Genomic DNA, 22,147 nt, shown 5'->3' with positions numbered 1-22,147 from the left:
ATATTTTGCAATGCTTGGGTGTTTTTGCTTTGTCCTTTGAAAAAGGGTCTCTCTATATCCCTAGGTTTCCTATAAATCAGTATGTAGGCCAACCAGGCTGGCCTTGAACTCAGAGGTCATCCTGTCTCTCCTCCCAAGTGCTAGAATTAAAAATGTGCCCAGCGAGTGCTTAGCTTTTTGTCTATGTGATTGCATTACCCATGGTAAGTTTGTAAAATTACATTGTGTGTGTGTGTGTGTGTGTGTGTGTGTGTGTGTGTGTGTGTGTGTGTCTGTGTGTCTGTGTGTGTATGTGAAAGTTGGGGACAACTTGCAACAATCTGTCCTTCCCTTCCACCACTCAGGTTTTAGGACTCACACTCTGGTCCTTGGGCTCAGCAGCAGGACCCTTACCCACTGAGCCATCTCATTGACTTTGCCCTTTTGTTTGTTCTTTGAAATATGGTGTCACTGAACCTATGATGATCCTCCTGCTCTGCTTTGTCATGTGCTGGGATGACACACGTCCTGTGCAGTTTCCTTGTTTCTTTCCTCAGGTTTCGCAGCTCTCATCTTTACTCAGTGAGCCATCTCGATGCCCACCCCTCCTACACTGAAAATGTTAAACTAAAAAGAAAACTAAATTGATCGAATTGTTTACTCTTGTTTCAGAAAGGTTTCATGTGGCCCAGGCTGAGCTCAAACTTACTATGTAATGCAAATTGGCCTCAAATTCTTGACACTTCTGCCTCAGCCTCCAGAGTCCTGAAATTCCAGGTGAGTACAACTACATTCAGCTAGACATTGAATATTTTTGTTGGCTTTGGTGTTTGATTCTTCAGTAGAATCGAGGGCCTTGAATATGCTAAGCAAATGTTTTACTAGTGAGCTGTATCTAAAGCCATTGGCATTATCTGTATGTGTTTGTGCATGTGTGTTTAGACATGTTCACATGTGTAAAGGTGTGTGTGTGTGTGTGTGTGTGTGTGTGTGTGCGTGTGTGTGTGCGTGTTTCCCTATCATTCCTCAGACAGGATCCTCCTGTCTTCACCTCCTGAGCACTGGAACTATGAATGGAAAACACTACCTCCTGGCTTTTTATGTGTCCCAGGTCCCTAATGTTTGTAAGATAAGCATTTTACTGACTAAACTATTCCCATCTCCTTAAACAAATATTTAAGATGCTGGAAAGCAGAAATAGGTAAATGTTATCAATTTGTGCAAAAGTTAAGGACTGAAACATGAACATCACAAAGTGGGATTGGTATAAAAGTCTGTTAGCTGAGTATCCCCCTTTCCTCTCACCCACTCTCTTTTCCTTAAACTTTGGGTCCCTGCAAGAAGTCAGAAATATCTGTAGCCACAGAATCACCCTGGAGACAGGCCAGATAGCAAAGCTTTATCTTCCATAGACTAGATGGGGCAAACCTTGCTGGCGTACATGACCCACACTTGTTGAATACATTGCTTAACTAGCTGCAGTTTTGTTCAAGCATTATCTCTCATCTTAGTATATGATGGTGGTGTTTTATTTTTGGATGAGGCTGGAAGGCAGTCTGATAGCTATTGTACCACAGAAGCCACTAATTTCCATGTTGTCTCCTAGAGTGTATTTTCACTTTTAAATCGTTTGAACTTTTAGTCCATGACGTTGGATGTCTCAACTGAACCTTGTTCGGTATATGCTAGAATCCTGAAGCAGGCTCTAATGCCAGTGAAGGAACAGACTTGCTAACAGCACAAGAGTAAGCAGGCAAAAAGCAAAAGTTTCCTTCTTCCGTGTTTTTCCTTATATAAAACAGCAGAAGGCATGAGCCAGATTAGAGCTGGATTAAAGGTGAATATTTCCAACTCAAGATCAAGGTTAAAGATATGTCTCCCCATCTCAAAGATCCAGATTAAAAGTAGATCCTCACGGTTGTGCTCTCTATTTTGGACTTTTACTCCAGATACAGTCAAATTGACAACCAAGAATAGCCACCCCGTGGCATTTAAACAGAAGCAGTGTGAACCGACGTTACAGGCTTGACTGGAGTTGGAATGAATGGGGCCAGCAGTGTGACAAATGGCAGCAGACCAAGGGTATTTGCTGCTGCACTGTCAGTGTGGACTGGGAAAGGGCACGACTGAGAAATCAAGAGCAGAAGAAAAAAAAAAGACAGGCGTGAGACCCACGGCACGCAGACACTCAGTGGAGTACAAGTCTGAGGGAAGTGAAGCACGCCCTCCACACACACACACACTACCATTCTTTCCTCTTCATGCCTTGCTACTCACCCACCAACGCATCTCTGCTCTTAGCTGCTTCTGTGACATGTGGTCCCCAAAGCTTTAAGTCTTTTCTTGGCCGATGCCCCATCTTCATACCAAATCACACATAAAAAGAAAAGTATCCGATCTCTTTATTCTCAAAACATTATAATACTACATAAAATCCAAGAGGTATGGGGTTGGTCTTTGGTCTTTGTGGCTTTAGGGAAAGCAGAGGAGCCCAGAACGTGTCTGTCATCCTCGGGATGTAGAAAGATACTGATTGAAGGCATACATAGATCCCAAGTGTGCTGGGAAATGGGCTCCAGCTCTTCCAGAGGAATGAAAGTTAATTTGAGAAGGCAACTAAGTAAGAGGACCAGGCATCGGAGCAGTAGAAGGATATCTATCGGGAAGGTGAAGGGTAGGCACCTCCTCTTTCCTTTCTGCTAGACTCTAAGAACAGGGACTAGCGACCCAGCAAGTGACCAAAGTAGACAGCTACTTGGACCCCCCTGGGGGAGCACCAGATCACTCCGCGGCCAGTCAGTTGGCACGCTCACGGGGTGGAATGCTCTCCATAAGAATGGAGACAAACTGCTCCAATTTCTGTGCAGCTGCTTTCCCGGCCTCCAGAACTTCCTGGTGACTGGCCTTCTCCAAGTTGTTGTAATCCATGACAACCTTGTTAGTAATGAGTGAGAAACCAAAGACACGGAGCCCACAGTGTCTCGCAACGATAACTTCTGGGACTGTGCTCATGCCTGAGGGGGAGAGAAAAAATGGCTCTCCCGTGGCTCTCCTCGCCCTCGCTCTCATAAGCTCACTGGATTTCAAAGAGCATCCAAAGCAGCTAGTGTTGCACATACGCTGCCCCACATCTCTTCAGGCAGCCTTACTAGCCTTATACACTTTGCCAAACACAATCTGTTTCTGTGCTTTGTGGCAACTAATGGGTCTACCTTCCAGCCACAGGTAGAGGAGGTGGCTGTCCTGATATTCTATGATGGTGCCGAAGCTCCCGCCTGTGGTCTCTGCTTTCCTAGTATCCTAATTCGTCCTTCCCCAAATCCATAAGCTCTCCTTCCCCTTTGCTTCTTCCCCAGATCCTTTCCTCAAGCCACCACCCAAATCCCCCTTCTCACCAACAGCATCTGCTCCCAGCATCCTTAGCAGACAGCTCTCCGCCACAGTCTCAAAGGTGGGACCTGCTGACATTATGTAGGTGCCTTCTTGTAGTTCTCGTTGCTCCCCCATTTGTTTCCAGGCATTGAAAGCCTTCTGCCTCATATCCCGGTCATAAGCATCAGACATGGCAGGAAAACGAACTCCAAACCTAGAACGGGGGTAGGATTACCTCAGATAAATGGCGCCAAGTGAACTTCCATTCCCAACTCCTGGACAAGCAAGGCCAGACTCCAGAGCAAGGGGTGGAAGATGCATACCTTTCATCGTTGGGGCCTCGGAGAGGGTTCTGGCCACAGAACCCAGGCAGGTTGATGTGGTCACGGATCAGCATGATATCTCCAACTTCAAATTTGGGGTTGAGTCCTCCAGCAGCATTGGTGACCACCAAAGTGTCCACACCCAGAAGATGGAAAACTCTCACTGGGAACGTCACCTTAGATGCAGAAGGTCAGAAACGAGTTTTCAAACCAACTCAAAGGTAAGCATAATATGAGCCGTGAAACAAGAGGTCAGAAACTTGACCCAGCCCAAGTCGTTTGACAAGAAAATAGGACAGTTCTCCCGTCTTCCTCCTGATCCAACCAAGCTTGTGCCCCTGATTTACCTTTGACAGCGAGTACCCTTCATACATGTGGAACCGGCCCTGCATCATCACACAGGATCTGCCATTCAGGAATCCAAACACCAGGCGACCCGCATGGCCTTGCACTTCGTACAGAAAGGGGAAAAAAAGCAAAGTGATTGGTACATGCTTTTTCTCACAGTACTCAGGAGGCAGAAGCAGGCGGGTCTGTCAGTTCAAGGCCAGCCTAGATTACATAGCAAGTTCCAGGCCAGCCAGGGACACACGGTGAGACTGCTTTAAGAAGAAAATCGATCATACATACACTAGCACTTACTAGATGTCACTCGTGTGTTTAACAGATGGTGATATTACAGACGAGTATGCTGGTCATCATGGTCATCCAAATATACCTTGAGGTTAGAGTCGTGGGATAAGAACATTGAATGTGAACACATAACAAAAGGAATTTCAAAAGACTTCTCCAAACAGAGACTCATACTGCAAGGGAGCGAAGGGGAGTACAAACCAGGAGTAGTGGATTCAGTAATCATAGGCCTCTTCTAAGACTTTCTAAATTCTTCTAACTAAACTGGGTGCCTCCTGATTGCAGCTAGGGAGCTCCTGGCATATGCTGGCATCCGAAAGACAAACGAGGAGGCTGGGCCCCATTGAGACCCATACAACTCTTTTGACCCATGTGACAGTCCTGTGAAACAACACCCATACTGGGTACGTGGGTCATGGGAACACACAGATTAACCATTACTGTCACCCCCATTGTCTGACAGTGTCCTCCAACCTACAGTCCTTTAAGGAATGGCTCTGTCAGGGAGAGGGACTAGAATCAAGAAGAATCATATTTAAAAAAAACAAAAACAAAAACAAAAACCCAGAACCAATAGAACAAAGTAGACATAAAGTAAAGTAAGAAGTAATTTGATAAACTTCGTTAACTTGCTTATCACTTGTGCAGGACTCTCGTCCCCAAGGCAGGAGTGGCAGACGGCCCACATCGCTACTGTCTGCCTTCTCCCTGCTCTCTTCAATGCTACCTTTCCTCCCCTCACTCCACCCCTCCCTGCTCAGGTCTTCCACTCTTATCCCAAAGGGCTTTTAAAATTTATTAAAAGTTTCAACTCCCTTAGGAAAGATAGACAAGAAGAAAGACAGAGGTAAGAAGATATGTTAATAATAATAGCAAAGTAAGTTAGTTGTTCAAAATTAAGAGAAATGAATAAGCCTGTTCTTGTCCTTTTCTAAACCTGAGTCTGAGTTTTCATGCGTGTGGTCACAGTGCTACACGGACAACAGAGCTCAACGGTACACTTCCAAAGGCCGCTGTGAACCAAGTGTCCTATATTAATCCCTGTGTGCGCCCATCACCACATGTGCTTACTGCTGCTGTGTATGCCTAGGCTGCAGATGAAGGTAGAAATGAAGGGTGACAGGAAGGAAGGATGAACATGTCTCTGTCTTGGGCTACAGGTGCTGCTTCTGTTGAAGGTGAGTGTGTGTGTGTTGTAGTGTGAAGAGGACTAGTGGGAGTCAGTCCTTCCCTTGGGTCTCCGAGACTGAACATGTTTATTCAGTACCTTTCCCCAACCTTCCCCACCCTAACACACACACACACACACACACACACACACTCACACACACTCACACACACTCACACACTCACACACACTCACACACACTCACACACACGTGCACACACACTCACACACACACTCACACACTCACACACGCACGCACACACACACACACACACACACACACACACACACACACACACACACGCTAGGGATTTCCTTCTAAAGTATTCTGATTCTGTGGTGTCTCTTTCCCTCTGACATTTGTCTTTGGTCGTTACGACTAGTGTAGAAACACCTCCTTGATTAGATTCCACACAAGCCCAGTGTGGTGGTTTGAATAAGAATGGCCGCTGTATTTGAATACTTAGTCACCAGGAAGCGGCACTATTTGAAAGTATTAGAAGAATTAGTGTGACTTTCGTTGAAGATGTGTCACACTAGGGGTGGACTTTGAGGTCCATGCCAGGCCCTGTGTTTGTTTCAGCCTTCAGCTCAAGAGGTGGCTCTCAGCACTGCTCTAGTGTCCTGCACAATGCCACACTGCCAACAAGGATGATAACGGACTAAACCTGATAATGGACTAAACCTGAGAGAAAGCTTCTACCTTCATTAAATGCTTTCTTTCAGAAGAGTTGCCTTAGTCGGTGTCTCTCCATATCAACAGAACGGTGACTAACGCCCCACAGTCCAGCCAGTACCTGTGCTTTGGGGAAAGTTGGGTATCTCATTGTAGTCAAAGGCCTGAGGCTGAGTTAATTTAGCGGTCAGCCCTCCTAAGCCGGAACCACAGATCACTGCCACTTGAGGTCGATGTTTCGTGTGAGACCGAAGCCACTCGGCGGTGCGCTGATAATCTTCGTATGTGAACCTAGGGATGGAAGGACAAGTACATGGGCTGTTAGCACAGAAAACCTAACATGTATTCTAAGGCAGAGGACAGAGATGAAAGCCCGGCCCGTTAATTCAACGACTCACCCACCTCTCTGCTGAATCAGGCCCACTAAAAGCCTGACATAAAACACCCTTCATTCCAGAGTGTGACAAGAGTTAATGACGCCTGCTTCGGTTGATGCCTCACCTCAGGTGCTCTGCCGCTAAGTTGCACCCCAGCACTAGGAAGCTCATACCTCTCCTTGTGACGGAAATAGAACCAGGTTTATGATGCAGAGAGCAAATCAATGAGAGGACTTTGAATGAGAACTGGGGCCTTCCCAAAGGCAAGTCTCCTGCCTTTTTTTTTTTTTCTTTATTTGTTTGAGACAGGGTCTCCCTATGTTGCCTACTAATTGCCACCACCACACCCCCGTGCCCTCATTCTCTGCTCCAGCAGCTCATAGACAGGGTAGATGTAAGGGTGGCCAAACTCAAAGCTCTGGAGCTGAGCCTGGGTGGGAGCTGAGTCTACAGCTCTTCCACTCACACCGCATCCCCTGGGTCAGCTCTCCCTCCAGTACTGCTGCCCGGATGAGGGTTGGGGCCAGCTCTCCCCAGTGCTTCAGCCAAGGAGGAGCGGAGCCAGCTCTGCACAGCCCTCAGACGTTAACGAGTCCCTAGCTGGCAGCCCTGGACTGTGGATATCCACTTGGCCTTTGGTGGTAACACACCCCACTGCTGCAGGGACAAAGACCCCTGATGTAGTTCTCAGTGGTAGCCCAGGCCAGGACCTCACTATGACCTCAGGTAGCACCACAGGCTTCTCACACCAGGCTCCTCCTCACTACCCTGAGTCTCCAGTTCAGCCTTCCTCAGTGCACACACACCATTCGGCTTCTCTTCCTCTCCCATCTCTCCACCACTCACTCGCTCCTCTGTTAGCGCCCGAGCTTCTGGGTGGCTGCGGCTGCCTTGGGTTTGCTCTGCTCAACCCGCCCAAATTTAATTAATTTTTAATTTAAAAATTTAATTAAACTTAATTTAGTTGGTATGTATGTGTGTGTGATGTGTTCAAAGCATGCAGGCCACAGCATGTGTGGTGGTCAAAGGATAACGTGTGAGTCACTTATCTCCTTCTACCGCATGGGGCACAGGAGTGGAAGTCAGTTCAGCTTGGTATCAAGAACCTTTACCTGTGGAGTCATGTCACCAGTCCTCGAGTTTTTAAATTTTTATTAATAAGTAATTAGAATACTCCTAGAAGTCTACAGGAGAGCCTTAGTTTCTCTGAACATGCGTCTTTGATTTCCAGATACAGACCTCTGTCATATGAATTAACAAACACCTTTAATCCCAGAGTTCAGGTGGCAGGGACAAGTTGATCTCTGTGAGTTCAAGGCCAGCCTGGTCTACAAAGTGAATTCCAGGCCACTCAGAGATCTGTCTCAAAAATAAAGAAAATACATACACACACACACACACAAACACACACACACACACACACATACAGACACATGTATGTATATGTAAGTATGTATATGTATGTATAAACATATTCAAGACCAGAAACTAAGTTTTCTTTCCTTCTCTCTTCTCTCTCTCTCTCTCTTTCTCTCTCTCTCTCTCTCTCTCTCTCTGAGTTTTGGAGTTTGTTGTTGTTTTCAGACAGAGCCTCATGTAACTTAGGCCAGACTCAAATTCAATATATAGCCAAGGCTGACTGTGAGTCCCTGATCCTCCTCTCTCTACCTTGGAGTAAGTACTGAGAGGACAATGTGAGTCATAGCTAAGAAACGAAATGACTGCAAAACACAGAAACCAGACTTATTTCACAACATTGGTTATAAAATGACCTGCCAGTACTGGCTGCAGAGGCTAGTTGAAAATAGAAGTTTGTGGGCCCATCCCTTCAAATGAAAAACTTGTTAAAGTTAGGAAGGGTGCGCCGCCATTAATCCCAGCACTCAGGAGGCAAAGGCAGACGGATCTCTGAGTTCCAGGCCAGCCTGGTCTACAGTGAGAGTTTCAGGAAGAGCCAGGGCTATGTACAAAGACTGTCTCAAAACAACAGAACAACCAAATTTGCTAGGAAGCTCTACTGTGTAACAGTTAATCTTTCCGTCTCCTGCTGTTCCCCCGCCCCTCTCTACCTTTTTGCATTTTTGCTTCTCCCCACGCTAAGGTATTTTCTCCTTCAGAGAGCAAAGAATAACGTACATGTCTCATAACCAAGTACTAGTTAGCATCCACTGGGAGCTGGGTGTGGAGGGGAGCCCTTTAATCCCAGCACTGGGGTGGGGTGGGGGGGCAAAGCAGGAGGATCTCTGCAAGTTCCAGGGTTCCAAAACAAGCATTTAGATACTCTCTGTCTAATAAACCTGGACCTTCTCACAGTCCCAAGTCCAATTCTATTACATCCAACGGCAAAGATCAAAGATTGCTCTCAGGAACGGAAGGACAGAGGTGTACAAGCATTGAACGCAACCAAAAAAAGCCTCCACAAGCATTTGTCTTCCAGACGGAGAGCCTTAAGTCTCAGCTACGTCACAGACCCAGACATTAGGATAACTTGAGCCTAGCCTGGAAATATAGCAAGACCTTGTCACACACTGCCACAGGAGTATATTATAGGAAACAAAACAGGACTGCAACACAACAGGTTATCCTTAATGAAACAGCTAGTGGGGCAGATAGAGCCACGGGTGACAAACAGAAGCAATTAAATAGGCAAGAATTAACAGCATCCTAAAGGGCCGGAAGTTTGAGGCTTGCTCTTCCCCCCACCTCTACCCCCCCCCCCCCGGCCCTGTCCAGCCTTAGCTCACAGTCCCCGAGGACGCGTCGGACCTGAGATCACCCTAAAGCTGTGATCCCTACAGCTCTGCTGGTGAGTCAATCTAGGAGTTCCCGACGCAAAACGAAGGGAGATTCTTTTTTTTTTTTTTTTTTAAGTGAGGAGGAAGGAGTGGAAAAGTGTCTTCTGAGCAGGTCAATGAATACAGATTTTCCAGCCTTAAAGAGACTCCATTCCTAATTTGTTAATACGACCTCCAGTTTGGAGGAAAGGGAGGGGCTGTCATGAAAAGTGAGCAATTTTCCTTCTCAAGGAACTGCGGGACAGCACAACAGAATTATCTCCTGGGTTACCTAGACCCCCAGAATGGAAACTTGTGTTTCGAAGTCGTCTGGGCTTGTACCTTCTTTTCCACATACACCACAGAGGCACAACGTTCCTGGTGACAGTGCCAACACTGTGCTAACCTGTTCCTTCCTGCTCCGGGGCGCCCCTACCGCTGGTTCCCGCGCCGGCCGGACGCGGCAGCCGCCCCACCATGCCGGAGCCCCGAGTCTGCCACTGGGCTCTGTGCCAGGCCTCTCTGCATCCCCAGCAGACTCGCTCCTTCTCTGGGCCCAGGCTGCTAAGTTCGCAGTTCTCAGCGACAGCCCGTCCCCCTCGGCAAAACGCCCAAGTCGCCGGGCCCCGCACTTACTCGTTCTCCATGGTGTCACCGACGGCTGCGCCGAAATCCTGCCCTTTCCGCTCCACGGCGACACAGCCAGAGTCCGGTCAAGACTGTTAATGCACTGTTTGCTGGGCCGGCTTTTATATCCAGCCCCAGGCGCCAGCCAATGACAGCAGCCGTGTCTCCATGGTGACACACCCTCATCCAGAGGTGTGGCAGGAAACCTCTCCAGAGTTCGTTTCAAAGAGACCCTCTCCTAGTCTAGGGCAATTAGCTTGTGGTCCCTACACACATCCATGAGTCTCCCAGCCTGAAAAGGAGGCCTGTGTGGGAAGAGAACTAGAAGCAGGGCAGAGAGGCCCGGAACTGCCTATCTGCAACTCCATTCTCCGCTGTGTTACTGTGTCAGAATTTGAAAAGCGAAAAAATTCAAACCATAGATTGTGCAATCTTGAAATAAAATGAAAGGAAACAGTGTCTGAGTTGCTTTCGGGAATAGGGAAGTGGTGCCGGGCGGGTAACAGTGCTGACTTGGAGCCTTCAGGATTTGGGGAAACACTTCGAGGCCCAGATGGAGTGAGTTCTAGATGGCTTGGAATCTGGGTAGGCACAGACAGGATGGCACAGTACTGAGTCCAAACAATTCTACTAACTTTGAGAACTCTTACATATTTACATAACAGAAGTACACGTTGCCCCACCCCCACCCCCAGAAGTAAACAGAGCAACTCTGTGGAAAGCATTTGGTATTCCTTTTCCTTAACCAAACTTTATGTAACCACCCATGCTTAGTTCTTCAAATTCTTTAACTGTTTCTTTCCTGGAAACTTTCTCTCCTGCTTGCCGGGTTATATCACAACTCAAGCCACTGTTTTCCAAACCTGCTTTTCTCATTCGCTTAAAAAATATTTATTGAGCATTAACTGTGCACCAGTTTTAGTGGAGTGAGCATAAGAGTTAAAAGTTAATTGTTGGAAAGTTCAGTGTGGTGGTACCTGTAGTCCAGGCTGTCCTTGAACTTTAATCCCAACACTCAGGGCCAAAGCAGGGGGTCTCTGAGTTGCAGTCCAGCCTGGGCTACTTGTAGTGAGATCCTGTTGCAGTAAAATAACAGTAGTAGCAGTACCTGAGTGTGGCTCCTTTCTGTAATCCCAGTACTGGGAAAGGCTGATACAGGAGGATTGTATAAATTAAGGCCGGCCTGAGCCAGTCTGTGCTGTCTCAAAGCGAAAGAAAAAAAAAAAAAAGTCCATCTATCTATGTTTGTTTTTTAAAACCCTTTTTATTCTATTTACTTATTTTTTTTTTTTACTATGTGCACTGGTGCTTTGCCTGCTTGTGTATATCTGTGTGAAAGTGTCAGAATTCATCAAGATGGAGTCACACACAGGCGTGAGCCACCATGTGGTCGCTGGGAATTGAACTCAGGACTTCTGGAAGAGCAGCCAGTTCTCTTAACCACTGAGAGATGTCTTCAGCCCTTAATTTTAATTTTTTGTGGTTTTTTTTTTTTTTTTGGTTTTTATTTGTTTGTGGGGTTTCGTTGTTTTGTTTTTTTGTTTTGTTTTTTTTTTTTTTTTTTGGTTCTTTTTTTCGGAGCTGGGGACCGAACCCAGGGCCTTGCGCTTCCTAGGTAAGCGCTCTACCACTGAGCTAAATCCCCAGCCCCTTCGTTGTTTTGTTTTAAAGACAGGGTTTCTCTGTGTAACTCTGACTGGTTTAAATTATTATCATTGCTATTAGGCTTGTTTGAAACATTTGGGCCATTTGTGGTAGCACATGTCTTTAATCCCAGGATTTGGGAGTAGAGTCTCTGATTTGTGGCTAACCTGTCTAGAAAGAGTTCCAGTACAGTCAGACTACTTAGAAAGATCCTGTCTTGAAGAAGATGAAGGAGGAGGAGGAGGAGGAAGAGGAGGAAGAAGAGGAGGAGGAGGAAAAAGAGGAAGAGGGGGGAGGGGGAGGGGGAGGAAGATACAAAGAAACAAAGGAAAGAGAACGGGAAGATTAGGTTTTCCCTGTAGTCCAGGCTGTCCTTGCACTGTTGATCTTGCTGAACCTCCAAAGTGTAGGGATTAAAGGTACGTACCACTGTGCTCAGCTTGAACAGTTCTGCTGTTCCTTTTAAGACAATGTCTCACTGTATAGCCCTGGCTGGCCTTGAGCTCACTAAGTAGACCAGGCTAGTCTCAAACTCACAGAGATCCTCCTGCCTCTGTGTTGGAACTAGTCTAAGTCTGAGCTTTGTGATTAAAGGCATACGTTACCACACCTGGCTTCACTTTCTTTGTAAATAATTACGAGTAGTCAGCTTATGGGTGTGTATGTGAACTCTTTGGGACCACACAGTTGCTCAAACATTAAAACCCTGAGCAACTATTTCTTGCTCCGTGCTGAGTTTGAACAGTACTTACCTTTCATCAGCAGGCTCTTCTAAGAGCAGCCTTGTAAAAGTATGTTGTCATTAGAAAGACTGTTATACGTTCTAGTGTTCAAACTATGGTTGTTCTCAAGTTAATAATTGATATAGCATGAAGAACTGTCAATATTGCTGGGCCTTTTTTTGATATTTAAAAGTGTTCCGGGGGCTGGGGATTTAGCTCAGTGGTAGAGTGCTTGCCTAGGAAGCGCAAGGCCCTGGGTTCGGTCCCCAGCTCCGAAAAAAAAACAAAAAAACAAACAAAAAAAAACTTTTAAGGGCTGGGGATTTAGCTCAGTGGTAGAGCGCTTGCCTAGGAAGTGCAAGGCCCTGGGTTCGGTCCCCAGCTCCGAAAAAAAGAACCAAAAAAAAAAAAAAAAAAAAAGTGTTCCGGATCTGAGGGTATGTCCAAAGATTAGAGCACTTTCCTAGCATGCATGGCACCCTAGATTCCATCTTCAACACTGCTGTATGAGTATGACTGTGAGTGTGTGTGTGTGTGTGTGGTGTGTGTGTGTGTGTGTGTGTGGTGTGGTGTGGTGTGTGTGTGTGTGTGTGTGTGCGCCTGTGTGTATGCATACGTAGAAGTTGGCACTGCCTTGAATTCTAGCTACTGGGAAGGTTGAGGCAAAAGAATTGTTGGAACCCAGAAATTTGAGGACAGCTTAGGCCACACAGAGAGATTATGGGATTGATAACTGTTTCTATTACAAAAAGTGAAACTATGTACAAATTTTAGCTTAGATGAAAAGGGGGAAGTGTTACAGGATATTCGATCACACTGTGATCAAACTGAAAAAAGCTGTTTCTAGTTGTGGTGTGGTTCTGCCTTAGTACAATCTTTAACCCCTCTGATACAGTGAGCACCTTTAATCTCAAGCAATGAAGGTAAAGTTAGTTTGTAGAAGGAAGCACCCATGTTTGCAAGTGACTTCTAATTGAATAGACAAAGTGATGAATCAGAGAAAGATTTGACACAATAGGATATGCCCACCTCTCTTGAGAAGAGAGAGGAAATGGAATCTACTTGAGGAGCAGTGCAGAGAGAGAGAGAGAGAGAGAGAGAGAGAGAGAGAGAGAGAGAGAGAGGCAGTTTTACACAGAGACAGGTTGCAGAGAGAGAACAAACGAGACACAGGTGAAGACAGAATGAGTCAGAGAATGAAAAGGAGCCAGACGATTAGAACAGATTGACAGAGATAATTTGAGGTCAGCAGAGCAATTCAGGAGTAGCCCAGAGGAGCCAGGTTGAGCTAGCTATCATGGTTAGGAGTTTGAGCCAGAGCAGCTGAGCTGACCATCCAGCCAGAGCTCTGAAAGAAGAAGGAAGGGTGAACGTATTCAGCAGCAAGCAGAGGCTCAGAGGCCAAAAGCTAGGTTAAATCGTACTGAGGCTAGAAGCTGCCAGGACTAGGCCTAGGTGAGCAGACAGAGGCAGTTAAACTCTAAGACAACAATTCCCACTAGAGAATAAAAGTGACATTTACATGATGGTACCTGTGGGATTCTCCTTTTTGACACAGAATTTGAGGATCATGGTCCCAGTCACTTTGATGTAACCTTATTCCTGAGTTCATACAATACAAATGAACAGTGGTACTAATTCAAACTACCGATGTATGAGTTCTTTCTCTACCCTTTGCCTACCAACGATGTCATCCATCCCCAGCAAAATTTTTATGCCTAAATTCTTCTCATCTGGAAAATGATTAGAGGTTTTTGGCTTTGCTACTTCTTACAAGGATCATATAATACGGTGAAGTGTTTTGTTAAGGACCTGGCGCTATAATTATAACAAACACACAGTAAATATTGACTGTTACTATTTCCTGTTGTCTCTTTTTTTTGTCTTTTGATATCCACCTAACCTTAAATCAGATGCAAAGGAAAATTAGTGGCTCATTTAGTTAATCAGCATCATCTAGAATCCCACAGTACTCAGAACAGCCATGTGGCTCTTCCCATTTAATAAAATTATGACAACATAATTGTAAGTGGTTGTGCACACCTTTAATCCCAGCACTTGGGAGGCAGAGGCAAGAGGAGCTCTGAATTTGAGGCCAGTCTGATATACAGGGTGAGTTCCAGGACAGCCAGGGCTATACAGAGAAACCCTGTCTCAAAAAACCCAAACAGAATTCTCACAAAGCCCAAACAGAAGAATCTCGAGGGCTGAGATCTAACTCAACGACAGAGTGTCTGTCTAGTTGCATAAAGCCATGGGCTCAATCCTCAACACAACATAAAACTAGGTATGGTGATGCATGTCTGCAAGTCCAGAACTTGGAACATAAAGATAGAAGGTTCGGAAATTCAAGGTCATTCTCATCGACAAATAGGCTGGAGGCCAGCCTGAACTATATGAGACCCCATTTCAAAAGAAAAGAGTCCCCAGATTCTTCTTGTGAGAAACTTGTTTAATACTTCTCTCAAGTGTTATCCTCATCCTTTATAGACCATAGTTTTCTCCACTTGAAATATTTATGCTCACTACCACCAATATTTCTCCAATTACTGAAACTAAGATATTTTATTTTGTTGTTAAAAGTATCACCTTTGTTCTTTTATCTCATTTCTCCATTTTTGCCTCAGTTAATGCTTGGAATAACTGTACAGACATTAAGAAATAATCTAACATCTTTGACCCCAAAGAATGGGTCCAGGGAGGGAGGCTGACCACTCCTTAAAGAAAAAGGGAAGAACTAGTGTTCATAAAAGACATGAAGCACAAAGGAGTTCAGGCTCAGAAAAATTTCCCCTCTATCCCATCTGAACTAATTCATTCTGCATATTATGAAAATCATGTCTTAAATATTTATTTTATACCTGACTTGGTGGCACATGTCCCAATCCAAATATTCCATGGGCAGATGTGTCAATGTGAGGTCAGCCTTATCTTCATAGAGTTTGCAGGACAGCCAGGGTATGGGGGGCGGGTGTTGGGGGGGTGGGGAAGTGGGCATTAGCCAGAAGAGGAGAATCCAAGAGACACCATGAGAAAGCCCATCTATATCCCAGAAAGCCAGATCAGTACTAAAATGCAAGTTATCAACTGGGATTTTAACTGGGAGCTAGCCAGATTGGTTTACAAGATCAAAATTGAGCAATACTGTTCAGTTGTTGTGCCCTTAAAGCTTGTTAAATAAATATAATAGTCCAGACTCAATTACTTGGGAGCTAGTTGGATTAAGAGGAAACCTGCCACGAACACTTTACAAACTACCATTAACAAAATAACATCACAAAGAGAGAGTTGAATTAGATCATTAAAGCTGCCCTTTTTTATGGAATCAAGCACACCCAATGCAGCAGTTTGAATAAGAATGGCCCATGTATGCTCCTGTATTGAATGGAGGCGTGGACTGTTTGAAAGGATCAGAAGAATTAGGAGGTGTGGTCTTGCTATAGGGAGTATATCCCTGGGGTGTGGGTTTGAGGTTCCAAAAGCCCATGTTAAGCCCTCGATCTCTCTCTGAGGCCCCCACCCCCTCTGCCCGAGGATCCTGAGGTAGCTCTCCAACACCACACCTGAATACTGCCAGGTTTTCTGCCTTGATGATAATGAACTAAGCTTCTGAAACTGTAAGCAAGCTTCCAATTAAAAGCTTTCTTTTATAAGATATGCCTTGGTCATGGTGTCTGTTCACAGCAATAGAACCCTAACTAAGACAGAGGTTGGTACCAGACGTGGTACATTACTGTCACAGGTCTATCTAACCATACTGTGGTTGGTGGAATGTGGACTTTGAGATCTTGGATTAGGAAAGCGGTTGGATGTGGTTTTGAGTTCCACTCCGGTAGACAAAATGCAGAGCTCTACACTGCGTCTCGCCCTTTGCCGCCATCAGGGGCTGGGCTTGCAGGAAGCTCTGGTGCACTACTCAGGGGGTTGGGAGAAAACAGCCTTAGTGTGGGCCTCAGCCTGGGTAAGGAACAAAACAGGCTGAGGCCGAAGCTGGGGTTCCCTAACTCCCAGATATCATCGTAGTTGGAAACCACATGGAGTCAGGAATGGAGGGGGGATGCATGGCCTTCCAATGAGCTGGGGGCTGGAGGGTGGGGGAACTCTGGCTTAGCTTAGGGGCGAGTGTCTGGGAGCATGGAGGGGCCTTCTGCAGGAGAGTTAAGTGGCGTGGCTCTGTATGGCAAAGGTTCCCCACTACAGCGGTCTTGAAGAGAAAGACAGTCCTTGCTTGTCCATACTATTTACTGGTAGTAGTAGATGAATACATATCACTTCCTCGGGTGGACCAGAGATTTAATACAGGAAGGAATGTCCCGGAAGGTGAAGAAATAAGTTTATAGATGCAGGAAACAAAGCTGTAAGACAAAGCTGGGACTACAGGAGCAAGGTCTTGGTGGTCAGAGTGACCAGACTAAATGGAAACTAGACAAAACAAAAACAACTGTTCTCGGAAAGACCCTCCCCCGATCCCTCCCTGTGGTAAATCCTGAGAACAACCGCAAGATGTCATCCTGACTCTGCCAACCCACCCAGTTCACCCCACCTCTAAGGGACGTGCCAACTTAGTCCCTTTCCCAGTGATTCTCCAAGGCCAGGTGTAGGGCTGGATGAGGAAAGTCACTAACTAAGCCAAGAGCGACCCCTTGAGCAGGCAGCCAATACCTGAGCAGATCCTTTGTCCTGTGTACCACCAATGAGAATGGACCAGCTAACCCTATTGGCGAAGTCTGCCCTCTGTTGTAAGGAATAAAAGTTGTGTGCTTTTTGGGTTCGGGGTTACCTCTCCCTGCATGGATGAGCAACTCCATGTATATGGATTAAAAATCTTATACTCGGGGTTGGGGATTTAGCTCAGTGGTAGAGCACTTGCCTAGCAAGTGCAAGGCCCTGGGTTCCGTCCCCAACTCCGGAAAAAAAAAAAAAAAAAAAAAAAAAAAAAAAAAAACAGAAAAAAAAACTTATACCCTCATGCAGCGGTCACTTTGTCAATCTGTGTTCTGTGGGTGGCGTTCCTGATGTAGGGCCACTTTGGGGTCTTACAACAAAGGGAAGCTTATTGGCTAAACCCTCAGGGCCCATCCACATACCCCATTAGCATGTAGAACTATGTGTTCTGTGTTATGCGACTAGTGGTCACGTTCTTTGTGGAGGAATTGTGGTCAAGTGTTCCAGGCCAGGAATCTTGTCAGGATTAGATGAAATACCTACCACCATCAGGTATGAGGCTCCAGGGTTTCTGAACCCCCTCAGCTATACCAAGATTCCTGGCACGGGGGCTGGGGATTTAGCTCAGTGGTAGAGCGCTTACCTTGGAAGTGCAAGGCCCTGGGTTCGGTCCCCAGCTCCGAAAAAGAGAACCAAAAAAAAAAGATTCCTGGCACGGTCATCCCACAGCTGGATGCTTTAAACAGCTTAATGGGAATGGAAGAGAGTGGTGCTAAGAGCAATGCAAACTATGATGGCCCAGGTTAGTGAGTTTCATAGGGGAAGGATATTAGTAAGTGACCTAAAGGTCATTCTTTTGATATTTTGGGAAGAATGTGATTGCTTTTTTACCTCATCCTAAAAAATCTGTCTGAGGCTAAATTAAAGAGTTTGGATTAATGCTGCAGGCAGAAGGGACTTCAAGACTCCATAGGACTCTGTCATGCGGTTATTGGTGATCACTCCTTTGCCGATCTACAATGAAAAGGGACAAGCTGGACAAAGAGAAATACAAAGTGTACAGCTTAAGGAAAAAAGGGGCACCAGGAAGTGGAATGGAGCCAAGCCCAGTGCTCAAGGAGATAAAAAGTTAAAAGTTAAATGGAAAAAAAAAATGGAACTGTGACTTCAAGGAAGACCCACCAAGACAAGCTTTCAACCTGTGGGAAAAACGTAAATGGCAATGGAAACCAGCAGCTGATGCAAATATAATTAAACGAGGAGGGCACGTTCCAGCCCCATCCAGCAACAGAACTCAGCAGCTTCAGTCACATGGACCTGGCTTCAGAGTCAGGCATACAAGAAAGGGACTGCGTAATCTCCCTCTGAAGCTAAGGAAGCTGTTAAGGTCAGGCATACATTAGGGATGTCCCTGCATGCATGCCCAGAGAGTAAAGCTATGAATGTGAAGACTAGATTGTGTTGGAGAGCCTAAGATGCTGCAGACACTAGAGTCATTGGACAAGTATGCTGTAGTCAACAAAGCTGGAAGGAGTTGGAGATCTGAAGAGCCCGACGTTGTCAGACATGGAGGTGCGGAGTTTGGAATTCTCCCTGCTGGTTCTTGGTTTTGCTCTAGTTCGGTGTTTCTTCATTATGCTCCTTTTCCTCCCTTTTGGAATGGTTATGTATATTTTGTGCCGGTGTATGTTGGACGTATGCCATGTGCTTTTTGGTTTTGATTTTATAGGGGTTACTGTTAAGAGATTGCCTCGAGTCTCAGAAGGGACTTTAAGACAGTGTTGAGACTGTGACAGACTATGGGGACTTTTGAAGTTGTACTAAATGCATTTTTGCATTGTGATATGGCTACAAGCCTGTGGAGGCCAGGGAGTAGAATATGGTGTCTTGAATATGAATGGCCCATACAGGCTCATATGTTTGAGTGCTTAGTTGTGAGGGAGTAGTACTACTTGAGAAGGATTAAGAAATGTGGTATTGGGGGTTGGGGATTTAGCTTAGTGGTAGAGCGCACACAAGGCCCTGAGTTCGGTCCCCAGCTCTGAAAAAAAGAAAAAAGAAAAAAAGAAAAAAGAAAAAAGAAATGTGGTATTGAAACAACCAGAGCTTCCAGGACTAAGCCACTACCCAAAGACTGTACATGGACTGACCCTGGGCTCCAACCTCATAGGTAGCAATGAATAGCCTAGTAAGAGCACCAGTGGAAGGGGAAGCCCTTTGTCCTGCCAAGACTGAACCCCCAGTGAACGTGATTGTTCGGGGGAGGGCGGTAATGGGGGGAGGATGGGGAGGGGAACACCGATATAGAAGGGGACGGGGAGGGGCTGGGGATTTAGCTCTGTGGTAGAGCGCTTACCTAGGAAGCACAAGGCCCTGGGTTCGGTCCCCAGCTCCGGAAAAAAAAAAAAAAAAAAAAGAAGGGGACGGGGAGGAGTTAGGGGGATGTTAGCCGGGAAACCAGGAAAGGGAATAACAATCAAAATGTAAATAAGAAATACCCAAGTTAATAAAGATGGAAAAATTTTAAAAAAATAAATGAAATAAAAAGAAATGTGGTATTGTTGGGATAGGAGTGGCCTTGTTGGAGGAAGTGTGTAATTAGATATGGGCTTTGAGGTTTCAAAAGATCATGTCAAGCCCTTCCCCTCCCTCCCTCTCTCCTTCTCCCTCTCCTCCCTCTCCCTCTCCCTCTCCTACTTCCCTCTCCCTCTCTTCTCTCTGTTTGCATGTCTCAGCTATTTCTCCAGCATCACACTTGCCTGTCACCATGCTCCCTGCTGCCATGTTTCCTGTCACGATGATAACTAAGCCTCTGAAACCATACACATGCCCACAAGTAAATGTTTTCTAAGAGTTGCCGGGCTGGAGAGATGGCTCAGCAGTTAAGAGCACTGACTGCTTTTCCAGAGGCCCTGTGTTCAATTCCCAGCAACCACATTGGTGGCTCACAACCATCTGTAATGAGATCTGATGCCCTCTTCTGTATGTCTGAAGCAGCTATAGTGTACTTAAATAAATAAATAAATAAATAAATAAATAAATAAATAAATCTTTAAATTAAAAAAAAAAAAGAGTTGCCTTCATCATGGTGTCTCTTCAGAGCAACAGAGCAGTGACTAAGTGACCCCATATCCTACCTTGTACCTCCTGTACGGTGCTAAACTCTTAGCATGTAGCAGTCCCAAGGTAAGGTGGGACAATAGAATCAGCTTCCTAAATTACTGCTCTATATTCAAGTCTTGTACAGTGGTTCTCAACCTGTGGGTTGTGGCCCCGTTGGGAGACTGAGTATTCCTTCACAAGGATCGCCTAAGATATTTACATTATGACTCATAGCAGTAGTAAAATTAGTTGAAAAATAGCAACAAAAATAATTTTATGGTTGGGGTTCAATTCAACATGAGGAGCTGTGTTAAAGGATTGCAGCATTGAGAAGGTTGAAAACCACTCATCTAGTACCTTCTCAAATCTGCTAAACTCAGAAACCTTTCTCATCTACAATCAGATAACTCTTTCCTCCTAAGACTATAAATATAAGGAATTTCCTTTGTTATTCAGGTTGCTATTGCACTTCCTATCCCAGCCTCCTCCCCCACCATTTCTGAGTGCCTGACATATTAAAGGACCATAATTCCTGAAATCGGGCTTAGTTAATCTCTACTGAACCTGGAAAGAATCTTCATTTCTCATTTTTTTTTTGTTTTTTATTTTTTATTTTTTGGTTTTTCAAGACAGGGTTTCTCTGTGTAGCCCTAGCTGTCCTGGAATGAATCTTCATTATTTAAAACAGGGCTTTAATAAAATAAAAGCCATGCTCTTACAAGAAGAGAAAGAGAAGCCAGGGCTACCTGAAGACTTCAAGTCTAGGAGAAGTAACTTCACTAACTGTGAACAACTTACAAATATCATTAATTTTTTTTCATTTCTCTGCCTACTGACTTAGTGAAGGTAACTCAATTTCCAGTTACTCATACATAGTAATAAAAAAAAAAAGCCTGGGGCTGGAGAGATGGCTCAGTGGTGAAGAGCACTGGATGCTTTTCTAGAAGACGTGAGTTTGGTCCCTGCATCCATGTATGTTGGCTTCACAACCTCCTATAACTGTAGCTCCAGGGGATTCCATACCCTCCTCTGGCCTCCGAGGGCACCTGCACACAGGTGGCATAGACTCACACATACATGGATACATACACACAAATAAAATAAATCTAAAGAAAACAAGGAAACTAAACCCTTTAACCCTTGACCTTGGATTTTCAGTCTTCAAGACAATAAGAAAAATGAGTAAATTGAAGGTCTGGTGTATTTTGTTATTTGGGGAGTTTCTTGTTTTGAGACAATGTTTCTGGAGCTGGCCTTGAATCTGCTGTATATAGCAGAGGATGACCTAGAACTCCTGATGTTCCTGCCAGTCCTCCAAATGCTGGGGTTACAGGCCTGGCCCACCAAATCCAGTTCAGTTTATGACATTTTAAAGCAACTCTAGGACAGTAACCTACCTCCATCAATTCCCCACCCCCTTGCTGCTCCCCTTCCCACTTCCTTTTGAGATAGCGTCTCACTGTGTAGTCCAGGCTCAATCCTCCTGATTGGAACCCCAAACGTATCTCTGACTAGTGGTGTGTGCCCCTACTATTTTCAACCTGGCTACCATATTACAAGTATAAAACATTAAGCTTGGATTTTTATTCCCACTTCAGTCTCAGTTCTGATGACTATACTATGTAGAGTTTGGATTTCCACATCAGTACTCCCACTCTTGGGTTGGGAGTACAGCTCAGTAAAGTGCTTGCTACTCAAGCGTGTGGACCTACATTTGATCCCCAGAACTCATATAAAAAGCCAAGCATGGTGGTCCTTGATTATAATCCAGTATCTAATAGGCAAGCCCAAGCCAGAGAGAGAGAGAGCCTGTCTCAAAACCCAAGGTTGGGACTGGAGAGGTGGCTTATGATTAAAAGCTGAGCCAGGTATAGTGATGCACACCTTTAATTTCAGCACTCCGGAGGCAGAAGCAGGTAGACCCCTGTTAGTTAGAGGAAAACCTGGTCAAGCTGCAGGACAGCCAGGGTCACATATAAAAACCCTGCCTCATAAAACAAAGCAAACAAAGCAAAACAAGCAAAACCCCAGAAGCACTGGCTGTTCTGCAGGGATCTAAGTTTGATTCCCAGCATCCACATGGTA

At 45.4% G+C, this 22,147-nt stretch overlaps 1 protein-coding gene across 1 annotated transcript; it reads right to left on the bottom strand.

Annotated features, from left to right (window-relative positions):
- Positions 1–2,364: 2,364 nt before the first annotated feature.
- Positions 2,365–10,026, bottom strand: Pnp (purine nucleoside phosphorylase). The gene is made up of 6 exons (NM_001399678.1): positions 9,939–10,026; positions 6,273–6,442; positions 4,022–4,125; positions 3,675–3,850; positions 3,375–3,565; positions 2,365–2,993 (listed from the first exon to the last, which is right to left on the bottom strand). The coding sequence occupies exons 1-6, from the start codon at positions 9,947–9,949 to the stop codon at positions 2,776–2,778; spliced, it is 870 nt and encodes a 289-aa protein (NP_001386607.1). The 5' UTR covers positions 9,950–10,026; the 3' UTR covers positions 2,365–2,775.
- Positions 10,027–22,147: the final 12,121 nt, after the last annotated feature.

The sequence above is a fragment of the Rattus norvegicus genome, chromosome 15 (genome assembly GCF_036323735.1).
Source record: "Rattus norvegicus strain BN/NHsdMcwi chromosome 15, GRCr8, whole genome shotgun sequence".
Lineage (NCBI taxonomy): Eukaryota > Metazoa > Chordata > Mammalia > Rodentia > Muridae > Rattus > Rattus norvegicus.
The sequence above is the reverse complement of the archived record's forward strand: the minus strand, read 5'-3'. Positions and strand labels throughout refer to the sequence as shown.

Coding starts and splice junctions, on each gene's coding strand:
- Pnp (NM_001399678.1), bottom strand. Junction 3,566..3,674: donor CGAGGCCCCAACGATGAAAG/GTATGCATCTTC, acceptor CCCCCGTTCTAG/GTTTGGAGTTCGTTTTCCTG. Junction 2,994..3,374: donor GCTGGGAGCAGATGCTGTTG/GTGAGAAGGGGG, acceptor TCTCCCCCTCAG/GCATGAGCACAGTCCCAGAA.